The sequence below is a fragment of the Paramisgurnus dabryanus genome, chromosome 1, assembly GCF_030506205.2.
Source record: "Paramisgurnus dabryanus chromosome 1, PD_genome_1.1, whole genome shotgun sequence".
Taxonomy (NCBI): domain Eukaryota; kingdom Metazoa; phylum Chordata; class Actinopteri; order Cypriniformes; family Cobitidae; genus Paramisgurnus; species Paramisgurnus dabryanus.
Genome location: NC_133337.1, coordinates 36,982,682 through 37,005,553, shown reverse-complemented (window position 1 = coordinate 37,005,553; position 22,872 = coordinate 36,982,682). Strand labels below are relative to the sequence as shown.

Genomic DNA, 22,872 nt, shown 5'->3' with positions numbered 1-22,872 from the left:
CCTCATTTTTAAAGATCTGCTGGAAACTTACCTTTGCAGATGTTTCCACACCGTCAATAAAACGGAGCACTAAACCTTAGGAAATTCACTTTATTTGCAATAGTTTAATAACATCATTCCTCAGATAAAAATGCAATATTACAGGAATATACAGCAGAGATTAATTTAAAACTTCCTGTCAAGAACCATACAATCTAAAGATATTTTTTAGTTTTTATTTACTGGTAGCGTGCGTTAAGCAAGACACACTCTGTCACCAAAGACAGACTGACAGATACAGATACAAACTGTACAATCACTTATTTACAAATCCAATTTTTTGGTTGGTTTTTCGTTTCACTTTTTTGGAAAACAGGAGTAGAAAAAGTGATTGAATCTTTAGATTTATGTAGCGTATTCTTTTTCAAATCTAAATGAACAAATGAAAGAACAATGAAATGAAACAAAAGAGCTTCAGCAAAAGTAGAGGAGGAAATGACAGACCATGCAGACGTCTCACAGAGGTTTCAAAAAAACACCTGGGGTCTAAAGTTGAATAAATGCGCCGAAATGCGAACGACCTCTGTGTTTTCAATGAGAGACCTGAATGATCAGCGCTGATGCCTTCAGATTCTACCAAAAGCACGACATCGACTAAACATTTTCATTTGGCTCAAGACTACAATTCCCATCCGCACCGCCAATCGAAACAAAAGTTGCTTGTGTGCTCATCAAAACAAAGCAACCGAGGCATGATTTCACCATTTGTGAATTCAACCCCCGAACGCAGGAAAATAATGTAATGCAATTACAGCTTCTCGTCTAGACACAGAATTACAGGCTGGGTCTGCAGATAAGCCAGCTCATCGTGGTGCTATCCGGAAATAAAATCCCTCAGTCCTGCCACCCATTAGAGAAACCATCTAGATCCCAAAAAATCAAGCCAGGAGCTTCGTGTGCTCAACCGGATATTACCTCTTTCTCTGCAGAAAGCAAACATGATGTGATGAAGACTAAGTTCAAACTATGTTCACTCATACATGGAAATTTGTGCAATAAGTACTCCTTTACTTTTCAAGCTCCTCATTGAAATCGTCATCGTTCGGCCCATTTTTTGTCTCTTTCTCTCTAGTGCTACATTCGCTGGGTGGAACTGGAGGCAGGGATACGCCACTTTTGATTGGTTTACTGTATATTAACACCTCAGCATTCTATAGGCTGCGATTCACCCATTATTTAGGGCTCCAATACCAATAATACTGCATAAAAAGGCCTGCATGAATGTCTCCTCTAGTCCCACCTGCTGAAATGAAACTATGGCAAGATTGACGTTTTGAGCTTAGGGCGAAATTAATATTTACACAACAGCTAAAATCTATGCATAAATTCATCCTTTACTCGGATTATGTGTACGATGTATCGAACTAAACGTGGTTTAAATGTGCAAATCGTGATTATTGCATCACCACCTTAGCTTTTAGTTTTAGCATTAAAACTCATTTACGCACTACATTAACTTATTATAATATCAAATTAACAGTCATATTAAGGAGGATATCGGAGATACGTGCTACACAAAGGTTAAACCAGAGGGCGAACGTTGCACCTGTCTAAGCTTTCTCCGGGTCAAAGGTCAACCCCTCAGCACGCACCTTCAGTCTGACATGCAGAATTACATGAACCCACAAATCGAAACCGGATACTTGAATAAACATTTCCTTCATCTTTCATCTAAAGGGCACACTGGGCCGGTGTCATGAGCGATTCGGTCCCCCCTAGGACCCCGATTGGTACCTAGCACTAATGCCTGGTCAAAAAGCTATATCTCGTCTAATTACGTAGTACAAAATCGAAGTATACAACATTTTTTTTAAAATAAAAGTTAACAAAAAATAATATAATACGTCAGTACTTTTGTGTCAACATCTGCTTTACAAAAACAAAACTTACATTTTTGTAAATTATTAACATACCTTACGAAATGTTTTTTTTTAATAGTAAAAGTGTAGTAATCATGGCTTATAAATTATAATTTTAATGTGTGATTCAGCTATGTAGTAAGTAATTTATTAACTTTACACAGTACAAAAGTGGAAAGGGTACAGTAATCTAAATAATAAAATGACACAAGCAATGTGTAGATCTCCCACCTATAGCCTCATTTATATACTACTATATGAAACATGTCATTTAAAAGACATCAATTGTAATTTTAACAACGTTCTAACTACATAAATCATAACGCGATTTTGTAGGAATTGTAATAAGGTGCTAAGAAAACAACCCATGAGGAGTTTTTTCAGCCAATGGAATCACGCTGGGGTCCTAAGGGGGCAAAATTGCCGGGGGGACCAAATTGCTCATGACACCGGATCTGCAACGGATCCGCTGACTTTCGGTATGGATCCGGCCCGGAGTCGTCAGCTGTATGTTCCTTCATCACTGGGCTCAATCGAGTAAAACAAAACAATCACTCTAAAGACGAAAAATATGTTTTTAACAAATGATGCGTTTCATATTCTACACATTGTTTCCAAAAAATGGTTTTGGGTTTTTTTAAATGCTTCAATCTTCAAACAAATCTATTTTTACAACTAAGCTTTTGTTTTTAGGGAAAGTTAAGGATGTTACTGCTACAGATAAATGCACCTCACAACCAAACGAGTCACCTTTCGAAATACCTTTCACCAATTTTGGCTGTACCCTTTACAAGTGCGAAAGATCAAAATTTCATAAATATATCTCCTATATTAAAATATATAAAATAACTTCTGATTCTCTGAGAGGAAAGCTACATTTAAATGATTTGGGCGAAAAAACACCACTGAGAAACTTAATAAAATATTCAGCGAGTCAAATATTTGGTACCAGGCCTGAGCGTAACACAGCGCTCTGTTTCTTAAAAGATCGTTCATCCACCGACGCACGGCTGATTTTGTACAAGTGGGTGCACGGAGGGAACCTAATGCGTAATAAAATCAAGCCCTCTGAATCGAAATCTCATTGCACTCATCCCTCAATAGGCGCCCAACAATCCTGCCGTCTCAAAAGAGCTACCGCGGTGAATACGAATGATTTACTCTATATTTCTCTATCATATATTTTTAATTTCTATCTATACGTATAAGTCACTACATACATTCTCGAACACTGTTGTGTGTAGCCACCCTGACATTCAGCAGATATAGATGAGTTTTTTTCCACGTGTTCATTTTTTTCTATAGTCTATAAAAAAATATACAATCATTGGCTAATGAAGGGAGAGTCCGTATGCTGCTATGTCCATTCTTTAGACTCCATGCAAACAAGCTTAGCTTCAAACCTCTGATCTGTGATCAGTTAAATCTCAACCCCAAATGCAGATTGTCTATGTGACTTGAGAATTAAGGGAACGAAAGTGAAAATGAATGACCATCAGGCCTGTACGTGGGGACACCGTAATAGGATTTGACTTCACTGTGATGTCTGCATAAGAAAAGAGACGAACAGTGAACGAATGGAAAGGTATAAAGGGAAAAGAGCAGAGAGTGAAAGAAAGAGAGCCGCTCTTGCGTATCATGCACCTTTCAGCTGAATGAGCACAAGATATGCAAAATCACTTCCGCGCCAAGACGATTCTTCTCCTCGGTCTGTATTATTTACACCGTTCGCGCTTCCTCAATGTTTCAAACGAAAGGTAAATCGAAAGCTCAGCACACCAAAATAATCCTCATGCACAGATAATTTAAACCAACAGAAAGAAAACATCAAACCAAACCGACCCGCACGATATTTTATTTGAAAATACTCAATACTCAAATGCACCCTATTTCAAGTATGACAGGTTTAAATTTAAAGTTCTGTAACGAAATACACAACAGTGAATAAATTCTCTCTTAGATTTTTGTACAGCTGAATGAAACTGTTGTACAGTCAAAGTTATTGCATTGTTTTTGCATATCTTGTGGTATGCAAGCACATACGCATGCACACGCGCACTCATACTAAACACGAACACTAACACGGCCCGCACATACACGCACCGTATATACCAAACACGGATACTCGCACATACACAACCAAGGCCTCGAAAAATATGCCTGGGGCAGCCTCACGATGACACACGTGTGTAGGAGATATATGGGAGTGTGGTGGTGGTGGAAAGGGCAGGCGGGTTCTGGCTACATTTTTCCCAAATAGTTTTCACGAGCATTGCATCGAGACTTCCTGTAAGGAACTTCGTTCACAACCAAAAGCATATGACCGGTGAAAGAAAATTGAAAAAGGCCTGGAATAAAACGCCAGGTAAAACTCACTAGACAAAAATAGTTCATTATCTATTCATATATGGAAAGAGAGATTTGTATAATAGTGGTGTATTGTGTGGCACAAACAGAAAAAAGCCTGGAAGCGGATTGGTCAGGTCGCCATCACTTCATACATCAACAATGTCATTTCTCATGAATGGATGCGTTTAGGGGACGTCTTCCATCCCACACAACAAGCGTATGCTTCAACACCTTATTATTTGCATAATAGATAAATAAGTAATTCTTCATGTGTAACTGCATGGATATAGTGCTAAACCCTGCAGAAAAAATATCCTTATCAACAGTATTAATTAATAATGACGTTAAAAAGAATCATTGTGTAATGGCGATGACACTGCTGATGTCGAAACTTTCGTAATGAGTTTTAGCCCTGTGTGAACTACGTAAGAGTTGTTTTTCTTTAATGACGCGCTACCCAGACATCCCTGAATACTCCAACGCTTCCTTCTCCTCAAAAAGTGCACCTTTACTGACCTCTGCTGTTGACGCTGTCGGCTGATTGTTTCTGGAGATCAGCGGTGAAGAAACGTCAGTAGTTTCGTCTGATCCAACAGCAGCATAGGAAACCGCGTGACCTATCAGTGCTACCTGCGTCCAGGTGAGTTTTACTGCTCATTTACAGCTCGTGAGCTACCAATAAACAACATGAGAGAAACAGTCCCCCCCCAAACACGCTCCACCTCGGACAGGAATAAATAAATAAATAGCTTTTTGTCTGTAAGAGGCATTGGAGTCACAACACTGCATCTGGCATAAACATCTTAAACGCTTTCCATAGAAATAATAATAATAATAATAATTTAGAAAAGAAAACAGCATCCACCTGTGTGCAATCCAAGATAAACGTTACGAACACCAAATACTGGAAAAAAAGGAAAGTAAAAACTGCAGAATAACAAAGCAGATTGGGAAGTCAAAGGCCACTGATGCAATGACCCGTACCTTTCACAGCTGGCAGCTACCTGAAAGCCGTTACGGTACACAAACGAGAGAAATTCAGGGAGTTTCATTCAGTCTTCCACTGATTATGGGTAGAAATCGAATTGAAAAAGCAGCAACTTAACTAAAAACCCTGTAAAAGGTCAAGGGTGGTTGCAGATGACTCTTCTCCTGATGAATGGATGATGGACAGCCCCGTGAAAAGTGAGACAGCTGCTATATTGGGCTTCACCACTCCAGTTTGTCCAATGAAGTCTTTCTGAGCAACCCTCAATCTTGCGACCGCTCCTGGACGGCAAATTCCCACAGGATCCAGCACCGTACATCCGGACCGGAGGAGGTGATGGCCGTGGATTCCTACAGGCCTGGCACGGTCCTACCTAGTCCCCCAGGCTCCCGCCGACAGACGTATCCCATTCAGTGGTCAACAGCGCATCTTGTCAAATCCTTCTTACTGCAATCAAGGTTGTGAGAACTGTGAGGCACTTTAGAAACACACACACAAACATGTACACGCGCCTACTTTCGCTCGTGCTCTCGCAAACACACGGACGAACTAAAAACCAACTCAGTCTCGGCTAAGCAGAATGGCCCGATACCCCTACGGTAGGTACACGCAACAAACGGTCAGACTGCAGGACGGCAGTGTCCTCGGCGAGAGTTGGGCTAAGACGCAGGAAGTCCTCCTTGCTGATGTTGCCCCTACAAACTCGTCACGCACTCCATGTCCTCGTCCTCTATCAGGGCACTGTTCCGTTGCCCCGCCCCCTCAGAGAGGTCTAACTCCGCCCCGAGAAGCTCGTCTGACCCCGCGGCCGAAGAGAGCCCAAGCGTGTGGCTGCAACGAGACTCCTGTGTACCAGCGTCTCTGCACTGAATGAACGGTAGCAGGTTTCCGTTGGCGTTCGGCGGAGCGTTTGCGTTGAGAATGTTATCGGCGGCGTTCTCCATCTCCTCCATGGTCATGTCGCAGGCATCCGCTAGTTCCTGCTTCGCTACCTGGATAAAGGATGGATCCTGTGCATAGCGACCCAAGCCTTCAGATATCAACACCTGAATAGGGAAAGAAACAAAAGACCATTAGTCCAAGATGACGTAACAGATGGGTGTGACCTAAAGCTCCTCCCACTTTAAAAGTAAGTATATACTGTCACTCAGCTGTTCTGATCTGAACTTCCCCATACAGTAGGTATCCCCAAGACAACGTTCCTTACCGCCTCCACGAGGCTGCCGGCGCTCCCGTGTGCCAGGGATAAGGAGTCTCTACGCGTGACCGGAGGAACCGTGAGGGACACGGGTCGCTGTGTCCTCTGCATGCTCCTGCTGTGGTTGCCGTTACTGTCGCTGTACCACGAGCTGCAGTTCACAGACGGCATGCTGCTGTTGAGTTTCTCGTAGGATCCGCTGCCCTCCAACCGGAGAGACGGAACAGGCTGGTAGCACGGCCCTCCTCCACCGCGGCCGCTCGGACTTGCAGGGGGCGTGGAACACAGACGTGCGAACAAAGTCGGAGAATGACTTCGTCTCAGCAAGGGACTCAACCCTGCCACGGCCAAGGCCTTTGAATATGAGCAAGTATATATATATTTTGAGTCAAAACAGATGAGACAAACCTCAGTAGAAGAGCGTCAGTGTGTGTGAGCTTACCTGATGATGCACTAGGTGCAGTGGTAGTGCAGTCTTCTGAGAAACATCAGGTCTGTTATGCTTTCTCAGACACTCCAAGTGAAAGGAAGACCGTCGACCTGTGTGTATATGTGTTTATTTGACTCATTTGCAGTTACAAAAATGAATTATTTGTTGAGTATTTTCCACAAGAGGTTTTTGCAGCAGGGGAGGAAATAAATCTTATTGTTTCCTATTAAATAACTATAATTACATGCCAAATTAATGACTAAGTCAGATGTTGATTCAATAACAACAAGAGAATTTTTGACTGATTCAGACTACTGGTCATGCTGTGTTTTTACTCGTTTTGTTTAGCCATTACAATGTAGATTCATCATTGTTGAAGGAAAACACCGGTTTCCCAGACAGCGGATCTGCACCAGATCTGAGCCGAAGTCGGCAGCTCTGGCGCGGATCCACCCTGGAGTTGTCTGCTGGTTGTAATTATGTTTTCAGTGTAATTAATGATTTCAGGGCTTTACCTAGTGCAGTTGGGCAGAGAAAGGCCCGTCGCCGTGGAGACTGCCACGGCCTCCTCTCCTCCCCAACATCCCCCTCCACCATGGGAGATAACTGTTTGCTCTCTTCATCCTGAAACTCCATCCTATGGAGGACCACAAGAGTCATGCAAAATGTAATAAAGAACTTCAATATTTAATAACTACCTGGACAATAAAAATAGCAATTAATAGATTTGTTTAAAAATTCATTAATTAATCTATAAATAAATAGACAAAGTTATAAAAAAATCATTATGTAAGATTTTATTAGGCAATAAAAAGTGAGATTATAAAAATAACGTAGAAATGAAATATTAATCCATTAATAAATAGTTCAAATTAATATAACAATTTATAAAAACAACATAAAATACTCAATAAGTTCATCATTTTAAATTGCATTTATAAATTCTTAATTAAATAATGGAATTTCAAAATGTATTTCAAAAAGCGATTTAAAAAGAGAAATAAATAACTGGATTTATAAATTGAATTACAAATACAGGTTTAAATTAGGCATTTAAAAGGGCATTTCCGTTTAACTTTTCTGTTTTCATTTTCCCAGTGATTCTCCTTATTCTTTTCGCTATTGGATTTGCTTTTCGTTTTAGCCTCTCTATTTAGCTTTTCCGTGACTCTTTGGGTCCTTGCAAATGGTCAAATGAGAAATGCAAATTAGCTATGGCCAGGAGGATGTAACAAGCTCGCTGATTGGCTCTGATTGTACGTCATGCGCAGATTTATAGATCTCAGATGAGGACCCAAAGAGTCACGGAAAAGCTAAATAGAGAGGCTAAAACGAAAAGCAAATCCAATAGCGAAAAGAATAAGGAGAACCAACGGGGAAATGAAAACAGAAAAGTCAAACGGAAATGCCCTTTTAAATGCCTAATTTAAACCTGTATTTGTAATTCAATTTATAAATCCAGTTATTTATTTCTCTTTTTAAATCGCTTTTTGAAATACAATTTGAAATTCCATTATTTAATTAAAAATTTATAAATGCAATTTAAAATGATGAACTTATTGAGTATTTTATGTTGTTTTTATAAATTGTTATATTAATTTGAATTATTTATTAATGGATTAATATTTCATTTCTATGTTATTTTTATAATCTCATTTTTTATTGCCTAATAAAATTTTACATAATGATTTTTTTTTGTAACTTTGTCTATTTATTTATAGATTAATTAATGAATTTTTAAACAAATCTATTAATTGCTATTTTTATTGTCCAGGTAGTTATTAAAAATTGAAGTTCTTTATAACATTTTGCATGACTCTTGTGGTCCTCCATACATCCTACCCAACCACATGCACAGATATTCACATTTCAGCTTATTTTAAAGAAACTTAAACAAATTGCACATGAAAATACATTTTAAGACTAAAGTTTGAATCAGTGAAGGAAGTTTGAAGCCATTGTTAAATACAGTAGCCGACATCAAACATTAATTAATCACATAATTCATTCCAAACCTGTATAAATTTCATTGTTCTGCTGAACACAAATAAAGATATTTGGAAAAATTTTGTAACCAAGCAGATCAGAGGCACCACTGACTTAAATAGTATGAAAAAATAATACTATGAAAGTGAATGGTGCCCCATATCTGTTTGATTATTAACTTTTTTATCTTAATTTGTGTTCAGAAAAACAGTTTATACAGGTTTGGAACAAGATAAGGGTGAGCAAATGATGACAGAATTTTTTGGGTGAACTATCCCTTTAATGCAACAGGTTACCAAATGATCTGTAAGTTGTTTGGCAACCTTAAACAGCTTACAGTTTAGAATTTTTACTTGAATTGTTTTTTTACTCAAATATAAACATTTTCTGGGTTAATTTAAAGAAAAACCCTGTTTTTCAATATTTTAATATTTTCTTACCTCAGCTTAGACAAATTAATACATACCTATCTTTTATCAATGCGTGCCTTAACTAAGTTATTACCTTAACTAAGCAGTGTGGATACATACCTCTATCACCTAAGTGCATGCAGTTAAGCACTGTGGCTGCGGCGGCGACACTCGGCGCAGTAAAACTCTCCCTCTTATTATGAGAGGGTGAAGGGGAGCGAATTTTTCAGGCGTGACTTTTTACTGCGCCGAGTCGAAGTACTCCCAAAAGTGCTATTCCGCCATACATTATAGTTACCCTTTTTAACCCGCTTTTAAAAGCGCCACATTTTATTTAGTGTCACCATATTTGATCGTATAACTACTCGTTTCAAATAGGGAAAACGTTGATGTGTTTGGTCATTTCTAACTTCATGTCCATTTGGTACCATTGAATGAACTAAGCTAAGTGCTATCAAAGTGTCTCCGCACGCCACAGTGCTTAAGTGCACGCAGTAAGATGATAGAGGTATGTATCAACTCTTCTTAGTTAAGGTAATAACATAGTTTAATATGACAAAAGTATCCCTATAATCTTTTGTACAGCGCGTTAGCATTGAGCTAAGCCCCATTCTTTGCTTAGGATCCAAACAGGGATGAATTTAGAAGCCAACAAACACTTCCATGTTTTCCCTATTTAAAGACTATTACACAAGTAAGTATGGTGGCACAAATAAAACGTGGCGATTTTTTAAGGGGAAAAAATGAGAACTATATTGTATGGCGGAAGAGCACTTAGTTTGCAGCACTTCTACCTCGGTGCGCAGTAACATCATCACTCCTGACTACTCCCCCTTTCCCTCAAACTTGTTGGGGCAGTTGAAGCCTATTGGTTAGAGTGTCGGGCTTGTAATCGTGAGTTTCTGGTTCGAGGCTCACGACAGGCGGGTTGCGACTGTGGTGCCCTTGAGCAAGGCACCTTAACCCCAATTGCTCCCTGGCGGCTGCAGGGATAGCTGGCCACTGCTCCGGGTGTTTGTGTGTCCAGGGGCCTCATTTATAAAGTGTGCGTACGCACAGATTTGATCGTAAAGTTTGCGTACGCAAAAATCCACGACAAAGTGCATATTTATAAAAACTGTCTTTGACGGGGAAAAGTGCTTAGTGCCACGTCAGGGTCTGAGCAGACGTACGCACTTTTGCTTGTCTGATTGCTGCAGGTTTTTGGAAATATAAGCCAATCTTGCTGCTCGAAATTTGGTTTAAACATTGAGAAGTGCTCTTTTATATGTCTGACATTAATTAGGCATCGTTTAAAGGCGGAGATCTGAAACTGCTCGGCTGCGCACAAGTTCAAGTTCATTTGCGATTTATAGATTTGAAAGGGGCACACGCGTTTTTTGCGCGTATGTTCGGTTTATGAATCACACGTACGCAATTTTGATAAATGATCGTAAGATCAAATGTAGGATGGTTTTTACGCAGCATTTTATAAATGAGGCCCCAGGACTTGCAGTGTGTGCGTTCACTATTCACTGGATGGGTTAAATGCAGAGGTCACATTCCAAGTATGGGTTACCATACATTGGCAAATACTCACTTCACTTCAATATTACTGCACCCAAGGTCGAAGGACTGCAAACTAAGTGCTCTTCTGCCATACAATATAGTTCTCATTTTTATTCCTTTTCAAAAAAAAATTTATTTTGTGCCACCATACTTACTCATGTAACAATCTTTAAATAGGGAAAAACATGTTAGTGTTTGGTGGCACCTAAATTCACTCCCTGTTTGGATCCTAAGGAATGAATGGGGCTAGGCTAAATGCTAAAATATTCACAACGCGCTGTACAAAAATTAAGTGCACGCATTAAAAAAGATAGGTATGTATTAATTCATCTAAGTTGAGGTAAGAACATAGTAAAATATTGAAAAACAGTGGTGTTTTCCTTTAACCCAACGGCTGGGTTCGTCAAAAATAACCCAGCATTCTTTAGAGTGTGGTGTTATTGATAAATATAACTAATGAACACTCGTGTTTTATATTTTTTGCCTTTTTTGGTGTTTTTTCTAAAAGCTAAACTACAAGCTAGTGATTTTAAAACAGCTATTGAGATTTCAGTGCCGACAAACACCTCTTAACTGTGGACCACAAAACCAGTCATAAGTAGCGCTGGTATATTTCTAGCAATAGCCGAAAATACATTGTATGGGTCAAAATTATTGATTTCATAATTATTTTCATGCCAGAAATCATTAGGATATTAAGTAAAGATCATGTTCCAGATATTTTGTAAATTTCCTACTAAAAATATATCAAACCATTTATTTTTATAATTGGATGCAGTGCAAAAGCAATGTTCTCAATATATTGATTTATTGCACCCTCAGATTCAAGACTTTCAAATAGTTGTATCTCAGCCAAATACTGTCCTATCCTGACAAACTATACATCAATGGAAATCCTATTTATTCAGTTTTAGATGATGTGTAAATCTAAATAAAGAAATTGATGACTGACTTTGTGGCCCACAAAATAATTTAGGTAAGTAAAAACAAAAAGTATTACATGTCCATTGAAAGCATGGTCTGATCTCTCTCATCTAAAAACGTTTCGTCGTACGTCTCGTCGGTAGACTCTTCCTCTCGCCGTATTATAGGGAGACGACTGTCACTGGAATCAGAGCTACACACAAACACACAGATAAACTATAAGCTCCTTGCGCTTCTTTATCATCAACAAAGGCTTCAGTAAAGCAAGTAAATATCACCTAAACATACAAGCAACAGCTGTTATTTTCTCCTGGAGCGTTCTCATAAAGCTGTTTTAATGTGTACACAATCAATCGTACAGTAACAGCCTTCAACTGCAAAGCATTGCTGTACCATACTTGGCTGTTTTAGCAGATTGTGTCACATTGCAGAAACACTGAAATTATTCTGGACATCATATGAAACTGAATTTGATAAAAATTATATATAGAGGGGCACTTCATAAAGACTAGCAGGAATTGTCAGGAACTAATTTTAGGATTGCGCTGCATACATCAGCACAAAAACATCTGTTTTTTGGGGTCTGAATGAAGAGCCGCTCCAGCACAGCTAGGAAATGACCAGCGAGATGACCGTCAAAGCCAAGTTAGTGTTAGTACTGATGTTATGCTTAGCTTGCACATGCTCATACAGCTGTCAGCCAATCAGGGAAGCCGTTTGCAGCTGACGCTATTTGCGAAAGTGGATCTCTCGACACACATTTTTTCAAGCGTAGCATGGAGGGTAATTCTCTCTGCCCCGAGAATTTTGTGTGTACGACATGAACTTCAGATCCACCCTTGTATGGAGTAAGCATACAACAGCACTCCATAGTGATGAGGTCTCTCTCTCTCTTTCTGATTGGGGGAGAGGAACGTACCGCATAAACGTGTCATAGAAACAGGTCCTGGTCCACGTGAAATGATCAGAGGGGGAGACAGATGACAATCAGATTTTAACAAACCTAAAATATTAATGGCTAACGTGGAACAGAACCACTCCATCCAGTGTATGTGAGGTTTGACCGATTACAAATGCTTTATAGCGAAATTGTCGCTTAACTCACATACTCGACTCCTAAAACAAAAATGGCACATTCATCGGTAGACACTATCACACCATACCTTTTGTTAGGAAAGCACCATGTGGGCCGTGGCAGTGGGACGGTGGTAAGGGGAGGCCCCGTCTGTCCATCCACCGTACTCACGGTAGGTTTGGGGTACCGGTGTCCGATGCTTGTGTTGTTTGCGTTGTTTATGTTTGCGTTGGATCCTGAGGAAGAGTAACTGCTTGGAGTGAACGTCGAGTCCATGAGCTTTTGATGTGATGGGGATTCTGGCTCGCCAGGACTCCCGGACTTGCTGATGTGCAGTGGGCGCTGCGTCGTGAAGGATTGTGGGAAGGATGCATGGCCGTCACTTTGGTTGTAGTAGTTGACGTGGTTACCAAAAAGGCCACCAGATCGCTGCAAAGACAGATATGGCATGAACATTAGACATACCAGGTGTAAATTAAAGGCGGGGTGCATGATTTTTGAAAAACACTTTGGAAAAGGCAGTCGGGCCAAGTACCAAAACACACTTGTAGCCAATCGGCAGTAAGGGGCATGTCTACTAACCGACAGCATTGCCTGGGTTGCCTTTTTTTGGGGGGGGCGGGTCTATCAAAAGAAGGTCCAGTTTCCATTGGAATAGGGGCGTGTTTGTTTATGGGATTTTAAATGTCAACATTGGCTTTCAGAGATCATGCACCCCGCCTTTAAGCCAACCACATAGACAGCACAAACCGCTTTACTCCTTCAGTTCACTCTGCACTCATATTCAGACAGCAGTGATGTTCTTGACTACAAATGTCTCTCAACATCACTAATGACTGGAAGAACTGAACCATTTATCATCCTTGGTTACGTTAACCTAAAAATCATTTAGAAATATCTTACTGAACTGCAATGATGACAAAGCGCGTGTCACTAGTGATTTCCTGATGAAATCTTTAGATGATAAGCCTGTAAAATTTAAAAATCAAACCAAAAAAGAAACTACTTAATATGAACAGCATGAATATAATGATACGTCTCCTAATACCAAATCAAAAGAGACATGAATCTAATCAAGCAGGCTCGCTTCAGCAACCCTTCGTCCTTGCAGAAGGGTGATGCGCCGTACATGACTATGTTCTGCAGGTCTGATGGTCTGATCCATGCAGGTGGGCAGAAGCGATGACGTGAGCAGAGTGGAGGAAAGGAGATAAGAGGCAATATCAGACCTTTACCCTGAAGATATCATCCTCGGACGCAGCGCACACGGTTTCTTTCATCGCTCTCTCCAGTTCCTCCTCCGTAGTCAGGTCACCCGATATCGCTCGCCTGATCTCAGGACCCATGTCATGTAGTGTACGCAGGCCAGCCTGGTCCCAACACACACAAAAAATTCAATTTTCTGAAGCTCTGTTTGAAATGTAAAATGTTGCTAAGACCATTTTAACACAAAAAAATTTGGCTAACAGGTTACAGTATATAAACATAATATACAGGGAGTGACGGTGAAAATATGCAAAAACGTTATTATTTAGCAATGACGAAACTGTAGAAAGACTGATCAATTCTATAAGGTGCTAGAAGTTCATTAAGTTTACATTTATGCATTTTGCAGACGCTTTTATCCAAAGCGACTTCTGTATTTCTACATTTATTTATGTACGTATTTATTTATATACTTACACTTATTTATGGGTCAAATTATTTTGTGTCCGTAAGGTTCAATTAAAATGTTAAAGGGTTAAAATTTAAAAATAAATTTGCAGATTACTTGCATACATTCTCTTTTTTAAAGTCCTAAATTTCTGGTTTTATTTCATTTTGAAAGAATATTTGGGGGATAATTGCAAAAATGTCAGTGTGGTGTAACCGAACCGGTCTGTGTTAATTGGTGTAACTAGTATTTTTTTTAAAGAAAATATAAATATATTTATAAAAATTGTGGAAAAAAATATAATCATCAAGTTTAGTGTAATATGATTGTTTTTACATACATTTTTACATCATTTGTCAAAGATTATTTAGAAAACAGAGCTAGAAAACAGAGACAAATATTACAAAAACGCATTAAAATTTACATTAAGAAATAACTAATAAAATGTATTTTCATGTGATATTTTAAAAATGTGATATTTTTTTATTACGCTTACATGCCATCAAGGTGGATAAAATATTTAATATTTCTCATTCTTTGGCGCAATTGCCGGTTACACCATTTGACATTTTCAGGTCCATTCAGTCTTAACTTTCATAAGAATGGTACAAATGTAATTTTTTATTATATAAAATCAACATAAATACACAACAAATGTGCATTGAAATAAACCTGATGCATGCTTTTAAAACACTTTTTTTTTAAAGATTTTAAATTTCTTATCTTGCCAAACCGTTTTTGTCACCTTTTTATGTATTATTTTATTTATTTATTTACTAATTTACACTTAATTCACTTTTTGTCCCTTCACAAATACCGTGCTGATATTTTCTATAATTTCCAAAAAAGTGAAAGTGTACTATGTACTCACCTGCAAAGAAAGAGCAGTCTTTGGGGGAATTTTGGACACCAGGCCCTGTTCCTTTCGTTTCTTAAATTTCCTGAAGTATTCCTGAATCAGGAATGTGGCATAGAACTTCCCAACTGTGACTTCATCATCTGTTGAGCAAAGCAACAAACGTAATCAGGAAAACCGAGCCAAAGCGTGACACACACCTGTGTAGGTTCACTTGTGCCACCCACCTCCAGCAGGGGGAACGACTTGATCCAGCAGCTTCATGCTCGTCCTCTTCCAGATCTTCTTCACGATCGCCCTGAGCTCCTCATTTGCTTGCTCCAGATTACCTATCGCACATACACAGTGACTGTTTTGCAGTTTTCAAGTAATGAAAGCATATAGGGGTTAATGTTATTTATTCTTTGCATCTATGGCTATATTCATATCGAGAACTGGTTAATCCATGAAAAAGTTGATCCATACACCCGCAATGTGGCATTACCAATTTACCGAACCTGCATGTTTTTGGGCTGTGGGTACCTGGAGTAAAACCACGCTGACACAGGGAGAACATGCAAACACCACAAAGAAAGGCCACCTGACCTAGCCGGGGTTCGAACAGGGGATCTTTTTGCTGTGAAGCCCACTGGATATGTGTGTGTTGAGTGTATATGCATTTATGTAGGAAGATTATACGTGGTGCATTATTTCCACACCTTCGGTTTTGATGCGCAGGGCCGTCCGCACTAGGGCAAAAAGGGTTGCGTTGAACATCACCGTTCCATCACTATTGAGAGGCATGTTCATGGACACAAGCCGCTATACACATAAATAAATAAAGTCAGAAAAAGTCACAAAATGAGTGAAGAATGTGTAACAAGTGTGTTTACTACGTGTTAATTTAGATTAATTAGGTATTGTGTGCAGGTTTACCTTGCATGCCACTCTGTGCGGACAGAGTTTTCCAAAACCAAGGGGAGGCTGAATCCTGCGCAGTAACGTCACCACATCCAGATGTTTTATTCGACCCCTAAAACCATATCACAATACATCTCACTTCTTAACCTTACACAAAAAACAAACTGATTTAGGAGCAGCAGAGAAGAAGTGTGATTGATGGCAAAACATTAAGGGACTGACTTGGCTTCAGGGTCGTATTCCGCCCATATCCTCTTAAACTCATCCAGGTGATGCGGCCCCAGTATCGACCAATCGCGTGTTAAATAATCAAAGTTGTCCATGATGACAGCAACAAACAGGTTAATGATCTGTGGAAGAGAAAAAAATCTGTATCATTTCATGCTAGGAAACCCGTAAATCGCATTCGCTGTTGCTTGGATTTCTGTAAACATTGTTCGGAGGGTATAACAGATGCTGCCGGGGACACGCTTTAGAATTTCACAGCTGTTATAAACAGTTGTTTACTAGAAGGGAATTTCAAAGTTCACTCACCAGAAACGCGCAAAGCATGTAAAAACTAACAAAGTAGATGATGGCAAAGTGACTCCCGCAGTCTTCGCTCGTATGGCCGACCTCTGACCCCTTCTCACACGGACGGTTTGGAGAACAGGCCAGCATGATTTCCTGCCATGCCTCCCCTGTAGCACACCTAAAAACACAACATTCAATATAGTAAGAGAGAGACGGAGAGTAAAAGACGAGGATGTGAAGGGTAGAACTGACCTGAAGAGCAGCAAAACAGCCTGAGGAAACGTCTGAAAGTTGTTGTTTCGGTTGATCTGACTGTTGTCCCTCAGGCCGATTTTACCAAACATCTGTTGAGTCAGGACAAGTTACCCATCATGCAGCATTCAACACAACACTGGACAAGTACAGAACAGGTTTAAATATCTGGGTAGAGATCCCACCTGCATCCCAATGACGGCATAGATGAAGAACAGCATTACGATAAGCAAAGCAACATAGGGAAGAGCCTGTGAAGGAAGTGAAAGGATATCGAAATTGATAAAAGTTCCTTAATTTGTATCATTTAGGTACAGATACCAATTTGGTACCAATATTTGAGGTACTAATATGAACTGTTTAGGTGCAAAGGTGTACCTTGGGTAGCTACGGACCATTTTTTGACCATTTATTTCTGAAAGCAAATTTCGGGTCACCCAAACAGCCAAAAAGGGACACCTAACGTCGTTTTCTTACCTGAAAGGATTTAATGAAGGTCCAGAGCAGTGTCCGAATGCCTTCTCCCCGGGAAAGAAGCTTCACCAGCCTCATCACGCGGAACAGCCGAAAGAATGTGATTGAGATCCTGGCATTATCTTCTGTGTTTTGAAGGCCCTTTTTTAGCAGACACACATATATTCATATTCGTGGAAAGTCACACAAACATACACAACCCAAGCACCCTGAACAATTCAAACTGATGCATACATTAAAGTTAGTATGTCTATAAAAGCAAATTACAGTGAACACTTCCACCAATAACAAACTACAGAGACAGATGTCTGGTGGCTTTATGAATACATGACAGTACTCCAAATGAATGCAAAGCGTTTCTAGATGTCCACTACCACCACAACACAAAACACTGCTTAAACTCTCTAGCTTATAAAACATTAAATTAATTCATATCCTATTGTGAAATTATCATGGAAGCATAAAGTTGTTTATGAATGTAGTTTAGTTTTTCTACATGTTTAGTTATAATGATGAGAAACTAAACTACAGACACACCATCTCACACACTTGACTTAAATTTTTCTAAATGTAAAATTTTTACCTTGATGTAGATATATTAAAGACCCATGAAATCAGAGTTTAAAGAGTTCATGCACTTTAAAAACATTTTTAAGTTTAAACAACTTGAATTAAATAGTAATTTAAACTTTTTTGACTAATTATAAGTTGCTATAAATTATACAAAAGTTGTAATTATTTAAGCCCATTCAGCTTTATTTTTATAATTTATACCAACTCCTCACTAGTCAAAACAGTTGAAATTACTTATTAATTGAAGTTGTTTAAAGTTAAAATTTCAGTGCAACAAGGATTTTTTTTTACAATGTGTGTAAAGTTTTGTAGGCCATATAACTGTATTTGCAACTAAATTCCTTAACATAAAAAAATACTTTTTGCGGGTATATATGAATATATGAAGAGTTCATATGTAAAACCCTCTAAGTGCGTCTGACATGTTTTCTTGTAAACAATCATTTTTATCAGGCTCTTATGTTTAGGTTCATTTTAATTTAATTGCAATAAAAAGCCTTTTTTTTCTTTAAAAATTGCCCGGCAGCATTTTTTTTTATTTTTACAAAAGTTTCCAAAAAAACCTTCAGGAAAAATGTATTTTAAAAATATATTAACATAGAAATATTTCAAATGAAAGAACAGACCCTCTGCTTTCAAACAAACAATAAAAAACAAACAAAACGGGAGAAAAACGTTTCATCCTTTATAATTTTTTTCTTTGAGTATTTTCTTCAAAAAAATTTTTTTGCAAAAAAGCTGAAATAATTGCATTTTTGTGAAGGAATTTTGTTAGAGATCAAATTCTGAAAAATGATCAAAACATACACGGAGTTTAAAATTAATAAATCATTTTTTGCTGCAATTTTTAATAATTTAGAGAAATAATCGCGGTATTACAGATAACCATAAAAAGTCATCAGTAACACGTTTTATTTCATGCAAATGTTTCTCTTAAGGGACAAGTTCAGTATTTTACACTTAAAGCCCTGTTTTCAGATTGTTTATGATGAAATAGAACGGTTTTGACTGAAATTTGGTCATATGATGCTGGCCTGAGAATTTTTCGGTTTCTGTTGTATCAGCCCCCACCTCTACAATGGGTGCATAGGTGCACTGGAACAATCCTTCCTAAAATGCATTAAACTTTCGTTTACAAAGACGTGAAACTCACGGAGTGGTCATGGGTGTTCACTGATATGCTCACACAAAAATCGCTGCAAAAGATGCTTTCCAACAGGTTTTATCAAGTTTTGTCCAACTCCATTGACTTGTATTCTGTCAAAACCGTTCTATTTCATCATAAACAATCTGAAAACAGGGCTTTAAGTGAAAAATACCGAACTTGTCCTTTAAATTATGAGATATCTCATAAATGGCAGGGAAAGAGTTAATGTCACTTTAGTAATTTTACTGGTATTTTACAAATTTTTTGCTGCAAACCCTCTTAAGAACCTGTATCACTTCTAAAAAAAAAACATTTCTTTTGACAAGACATAGTAAACACTTGAAAAGTCACTAAAGATGCAAATAGAAACATTGCCAATGATGAAAGTCAGTCATATATATATATTACATTTTGATATATTTTATATTATATATAGATTAAAAAATATATACATACATAAAAAAACTTTTATTTTGTATGGTATTTATTGCGATTAATCTTTTGAAAGCCCTAGTATAAATGAAGAAACTGAAACAAACACTAGGGGGAGCTGTTATGCATGTGGTTGTCACGTTTGGGTTGTATTCAGGTCCAAGTACTCACAAGGGACCCAAGTTTGAATGTGATCCGCTATTGTTTCTAATTCATCTTGCAAATTAAGAACTTTGCTATAAAAAAGACGTGACGTTTAACGGATTCTGCAAACAACAGTATTTCTGAATGGCCTGAGGCTGAGATTAAGCCTGTTTGAAGCGAAAGTATTTGATGAACGTATAATACACGCCTAAAGCATTCTGTTAATATCATTATCTAATTTTTGACAGAAGTGGTGTTTAGCGGCTTTTGCATTTGAGCTCTTCATATATTTAAAAAATGTTCTCCGGTCAAAATGTAACAAAAACACTTTAAATGTAGTAAATAGTGTATGAATGTCATGAGATCTTAAAAAAAAACTAATTTCTAGTCTCCACTGTCATACCTACATCTGGACAAACAAACATTAAGCAAAACTGATAATAAGCGTCATGCATGTGGGCATCGCAGGAATTTGGCACTGCACCACACACATATAGAGCGATGACCATGTGACTACAGCCAACCAATGGCAGACATTGCAAGAGAGGAGAGGGGAGAGGTCGAGCCGATGAATACACCACCAGCATATACACGTGCCTGCCCAATGCCACAGTGATAGGAGAACACGTGTCCTCATGCTGAAGTCATGTGATTAATGACAGAGGTAGAAGAGGTGACGAAATGAAATGAGAGGTGGGCTTTTGGTTACCGTTGGTCCGTACCATTGGTCTTACCACAGAGGAAGGGGGAGAGGAGGAGGGGTCAGCTGGCTTTAAAGAAAGGCAGACAGATCAAAGCTATAGCAGCGCCAACCACCCACCGTACACTTGCCACATTGTGTGTAGAAGTGTGTGCGTGTGCATACTCAGGGCTCAACGATAAGGATTGCTTCGGCTGGCCAGGTCAACCAAAGGCTCATATCAAATATTTTTGTTATATCATAAATCACAAATCATTCTAACAATTTTATCTTGGTCAGCTGGATAACGTTACGTATTTGGCACGGCGAAAACGACCGTCAATACAAAACAGACAACCAAATGTTCGCAAGTCTTAAAAATGGCCCTATGCAGGTCCAGAGGGCCATCCTTACTGCTGAGCCCTGATGAGTGTTTGTTGGCGTCTTAAAACTGTTTCTTGTAGGGGAGACGCCTCATAGCACATCTGTCTTTCTGCCAGCTGAGGGCGCTACAGCACATGGTCCGTGTGGGAAGGAGCCATATGCTGGTCTGCAGCCATAGACTAGAGGATGAGTGAGTGACAAACGCAGACACATGCACAGGTTCGACATCTCTCGAGTTGAGATATTTCCAGCAGAGCTATATGTGTATGCTACTGTGTGTCATTGACTGTGTGTGTGTATAGGTGTGTGTTGAATTTCTACATGCAACTGATTTTGAATTTTCTGTAATCCCCTGCAGTGCCCTGATAGTTTGAAATATATCTGATGTGTTTAAACAGTGAAAAAAACAATATTTGTTAAATAATGTCAACCCCCACCATGCATGTAGCACACACATTACAGAATTGGGTCAACGTATAACTCACTGCAAATAGGTAAATCTCACAAAACCTGTCAAGATTATATCCTGGGCATCTCACCCCAAAATCAAAAGAAAGAAATGAGATACAACATTTTGCTTGAAGAAAATAAGCCCATTTTAAGCATATTTGCCCCAGTTTTCAATACTGAATACCAGTACTAAAAACTCTTTTTTTATCTTATTTCTAAAAATTAAAAATGAACAAAAAATATTTTAATATTATGGTAGTGTTTGTTGTACTGCCTAAAATTTATGCTACAATAAAAATACAGTATGAAAATATTTTTTCTTTACATAACCAATAACAATATTTCAGTGCCCTGCAGTAATGTGAATTTTAATAGGGAAATATGCATAATGAAGAAAAAAAACTATATTAAAAATTAACAGAATTAAAAACAGGCTTAATTTTGTCAATGCAAAATATTATTTCAGTTGTATTTTTCTTTTAATTTTTGGGTGACATGACTTGGGTGCGTTGTCGTGAGATTGACCTAAATGTGCATCTGTGAGACACAACTAAAGGCCACGTTCAGGGGACTGATCAGTATCACAGACATTATTTCACATTGAACAGAATAAGAGATTTGATAGAAACGGGTAAACGCTGCCCCCTGGATGTTGACCAACTCAGAGCAATAAATTCAATACTTGATCGAAAGAGGCTCTAAATTAAGCAAAAATGGTTGTCTGTGCTGGCCAACATCTAATGACACAGGGAGCAGGTCTACCCAGAATGCTAAAGAGCACCAAAGAATAAAAGAGAGAACATATAGATAAGAAAAACATTGATAAAAGGAAGAAAAATGCAAAAGAGAGAGAGAGAGAAAGAAGAAGCATTCATAGAGAAGGATGCAATGTGGCATCGTCAGCAAGACAGAGCTGGCAAACACTCCCATCTCTCCGCCCCCCGCTACTGTCCAATCAGAAGGTGAGAATCAGACAGCGCCTCCAACAGTCAGGGAGGACGAAACACTGAGAGGAGCAGAAGCGGCCTCAGGGGGAGGAGGGGTCACATTAACGCTTTTCTAGTGGAGAGCAGAGTCGTCGGATTTCACTCTAATCTCCTTGTAGCACTGAGAGGACGAACTGGCTATCAGCACGGATTCATCAGTAGCGTATTTCAAATCGCTAATCAGATTATTTTAACCTGTTAATGAAGCATGAAAAAGTGCTCAGAGTTTTCTCAAGTAAAAAAGTATTACAAAATAAAATTCGAACACAATGCTGGGTCAAAGGTCATGCTTTCATTTCAAATCAGATGCTGCATGAAGAGAAAACTCCAACCAAACCCAGTCAGTGCTGAAATGGATGTGTATAGCAAAACAGGGTGTATATCTCTGAAACAAATACTGTCAATCATAAATTACCTTCATAAACATCTGATGATCAGAGAGACTATGAAAAAGTGTTAAAACTGACCTGTAATCTTTTTAGATTTTCATACCTTTTGTAGCTTTATTACACAGTCCTTTAAAATCATTGATTCTGATTGGTCGATAGCAGCAGTCTGCGAATATCATTGTAAACTGCTAAACTCTTTAAAAGCGTAGTGTTGATTTACTACTAGGGCTGTA

General features: G+C 38.7%; 1 protein-coding gene across 17 annotated transcripts in view; it reads right to left on the bottom strand.

Annotated features, from left to right (window-relative positions):
• Positions 1-74: 74 nt before the first annotated feature.
• The window catches only part of cacna1c (calcium channel, voltage-dependent, L type, alpha 1C subunit), a 156,989-nt gene continuing 134,191 nt past the window's right edge, over positions 75-22,872 (bottom strand). For 6 of the 17 annotated variants that reach the window (XM_073814799.1, XM_073814804.1, XM_073814803.1 and 3 more), the window contains 18 exons: positions 20,474-20,521; positions 17,459-17,596; positions 17,167-17,232; positions 16,982-17,073; positions 16,751-16,907; positions 16,439-16,566; positions 16,232-16,328; positions 16,015-16,117; positions 15,544-15,645; positions 15,332-15,459; positions 14,036-14,176; positions 12,895-13,235; positions 12,651-12,677; positions 11,808-11,924; positions 7,379-7,500; positions 6,876-6,973; positions 6,443-6,787; positions 75-6,281 (listed from right to left, as the gene is read on the bottom strand). In XM_073814799.1, coding sequence (XP_073670900.1) covers positions 5,931-6,281; positions 6,443-6,787; positions 6,876-6,973; positions 7,379-7,500; positions 11,808-11,924; positions 12,651-12,677; positions 12,895-13,235; positions 14,036-14,176; positions 15,332-15,459; positions 15,544-15,645; positions 16,015-16,117; positions 16,232-16,328; positions 16,439-16,566; positions 16,751-16,907; positions 16,982-17,073; positions 17,167-17,232; positions 17,459-17,596; positions 20,474-20,521 — 2,601 coding nt within the window. In that variant the 3' untranslated portion in view covers positions 75-5,930. The remainder of the gene's footprint in view (positions 6,282-6,442; positions 6,788-6,875; positions 6,974-7,378; positions 7,501-11,807; positions 11,925-12,650; positions 12,678-12,894; positions 13,236-14,035; positions 14,177-15,331; positions 15,460-15,543; positions 15,646-16,014; positions 16,118-16,231; positions 16,329-16,438; positions 16,567-16,750; positions 16,908-16,981; positions 17,074-17,166; positions 17,233-17,458; positions 17,597-20,473; positions 20,522-22,872) is intronic. The other 11 variants (XM_073814816.1, XM_073814820.1, XM_073814832.1 and 8 more) reach the window with 4 other exon arrangements.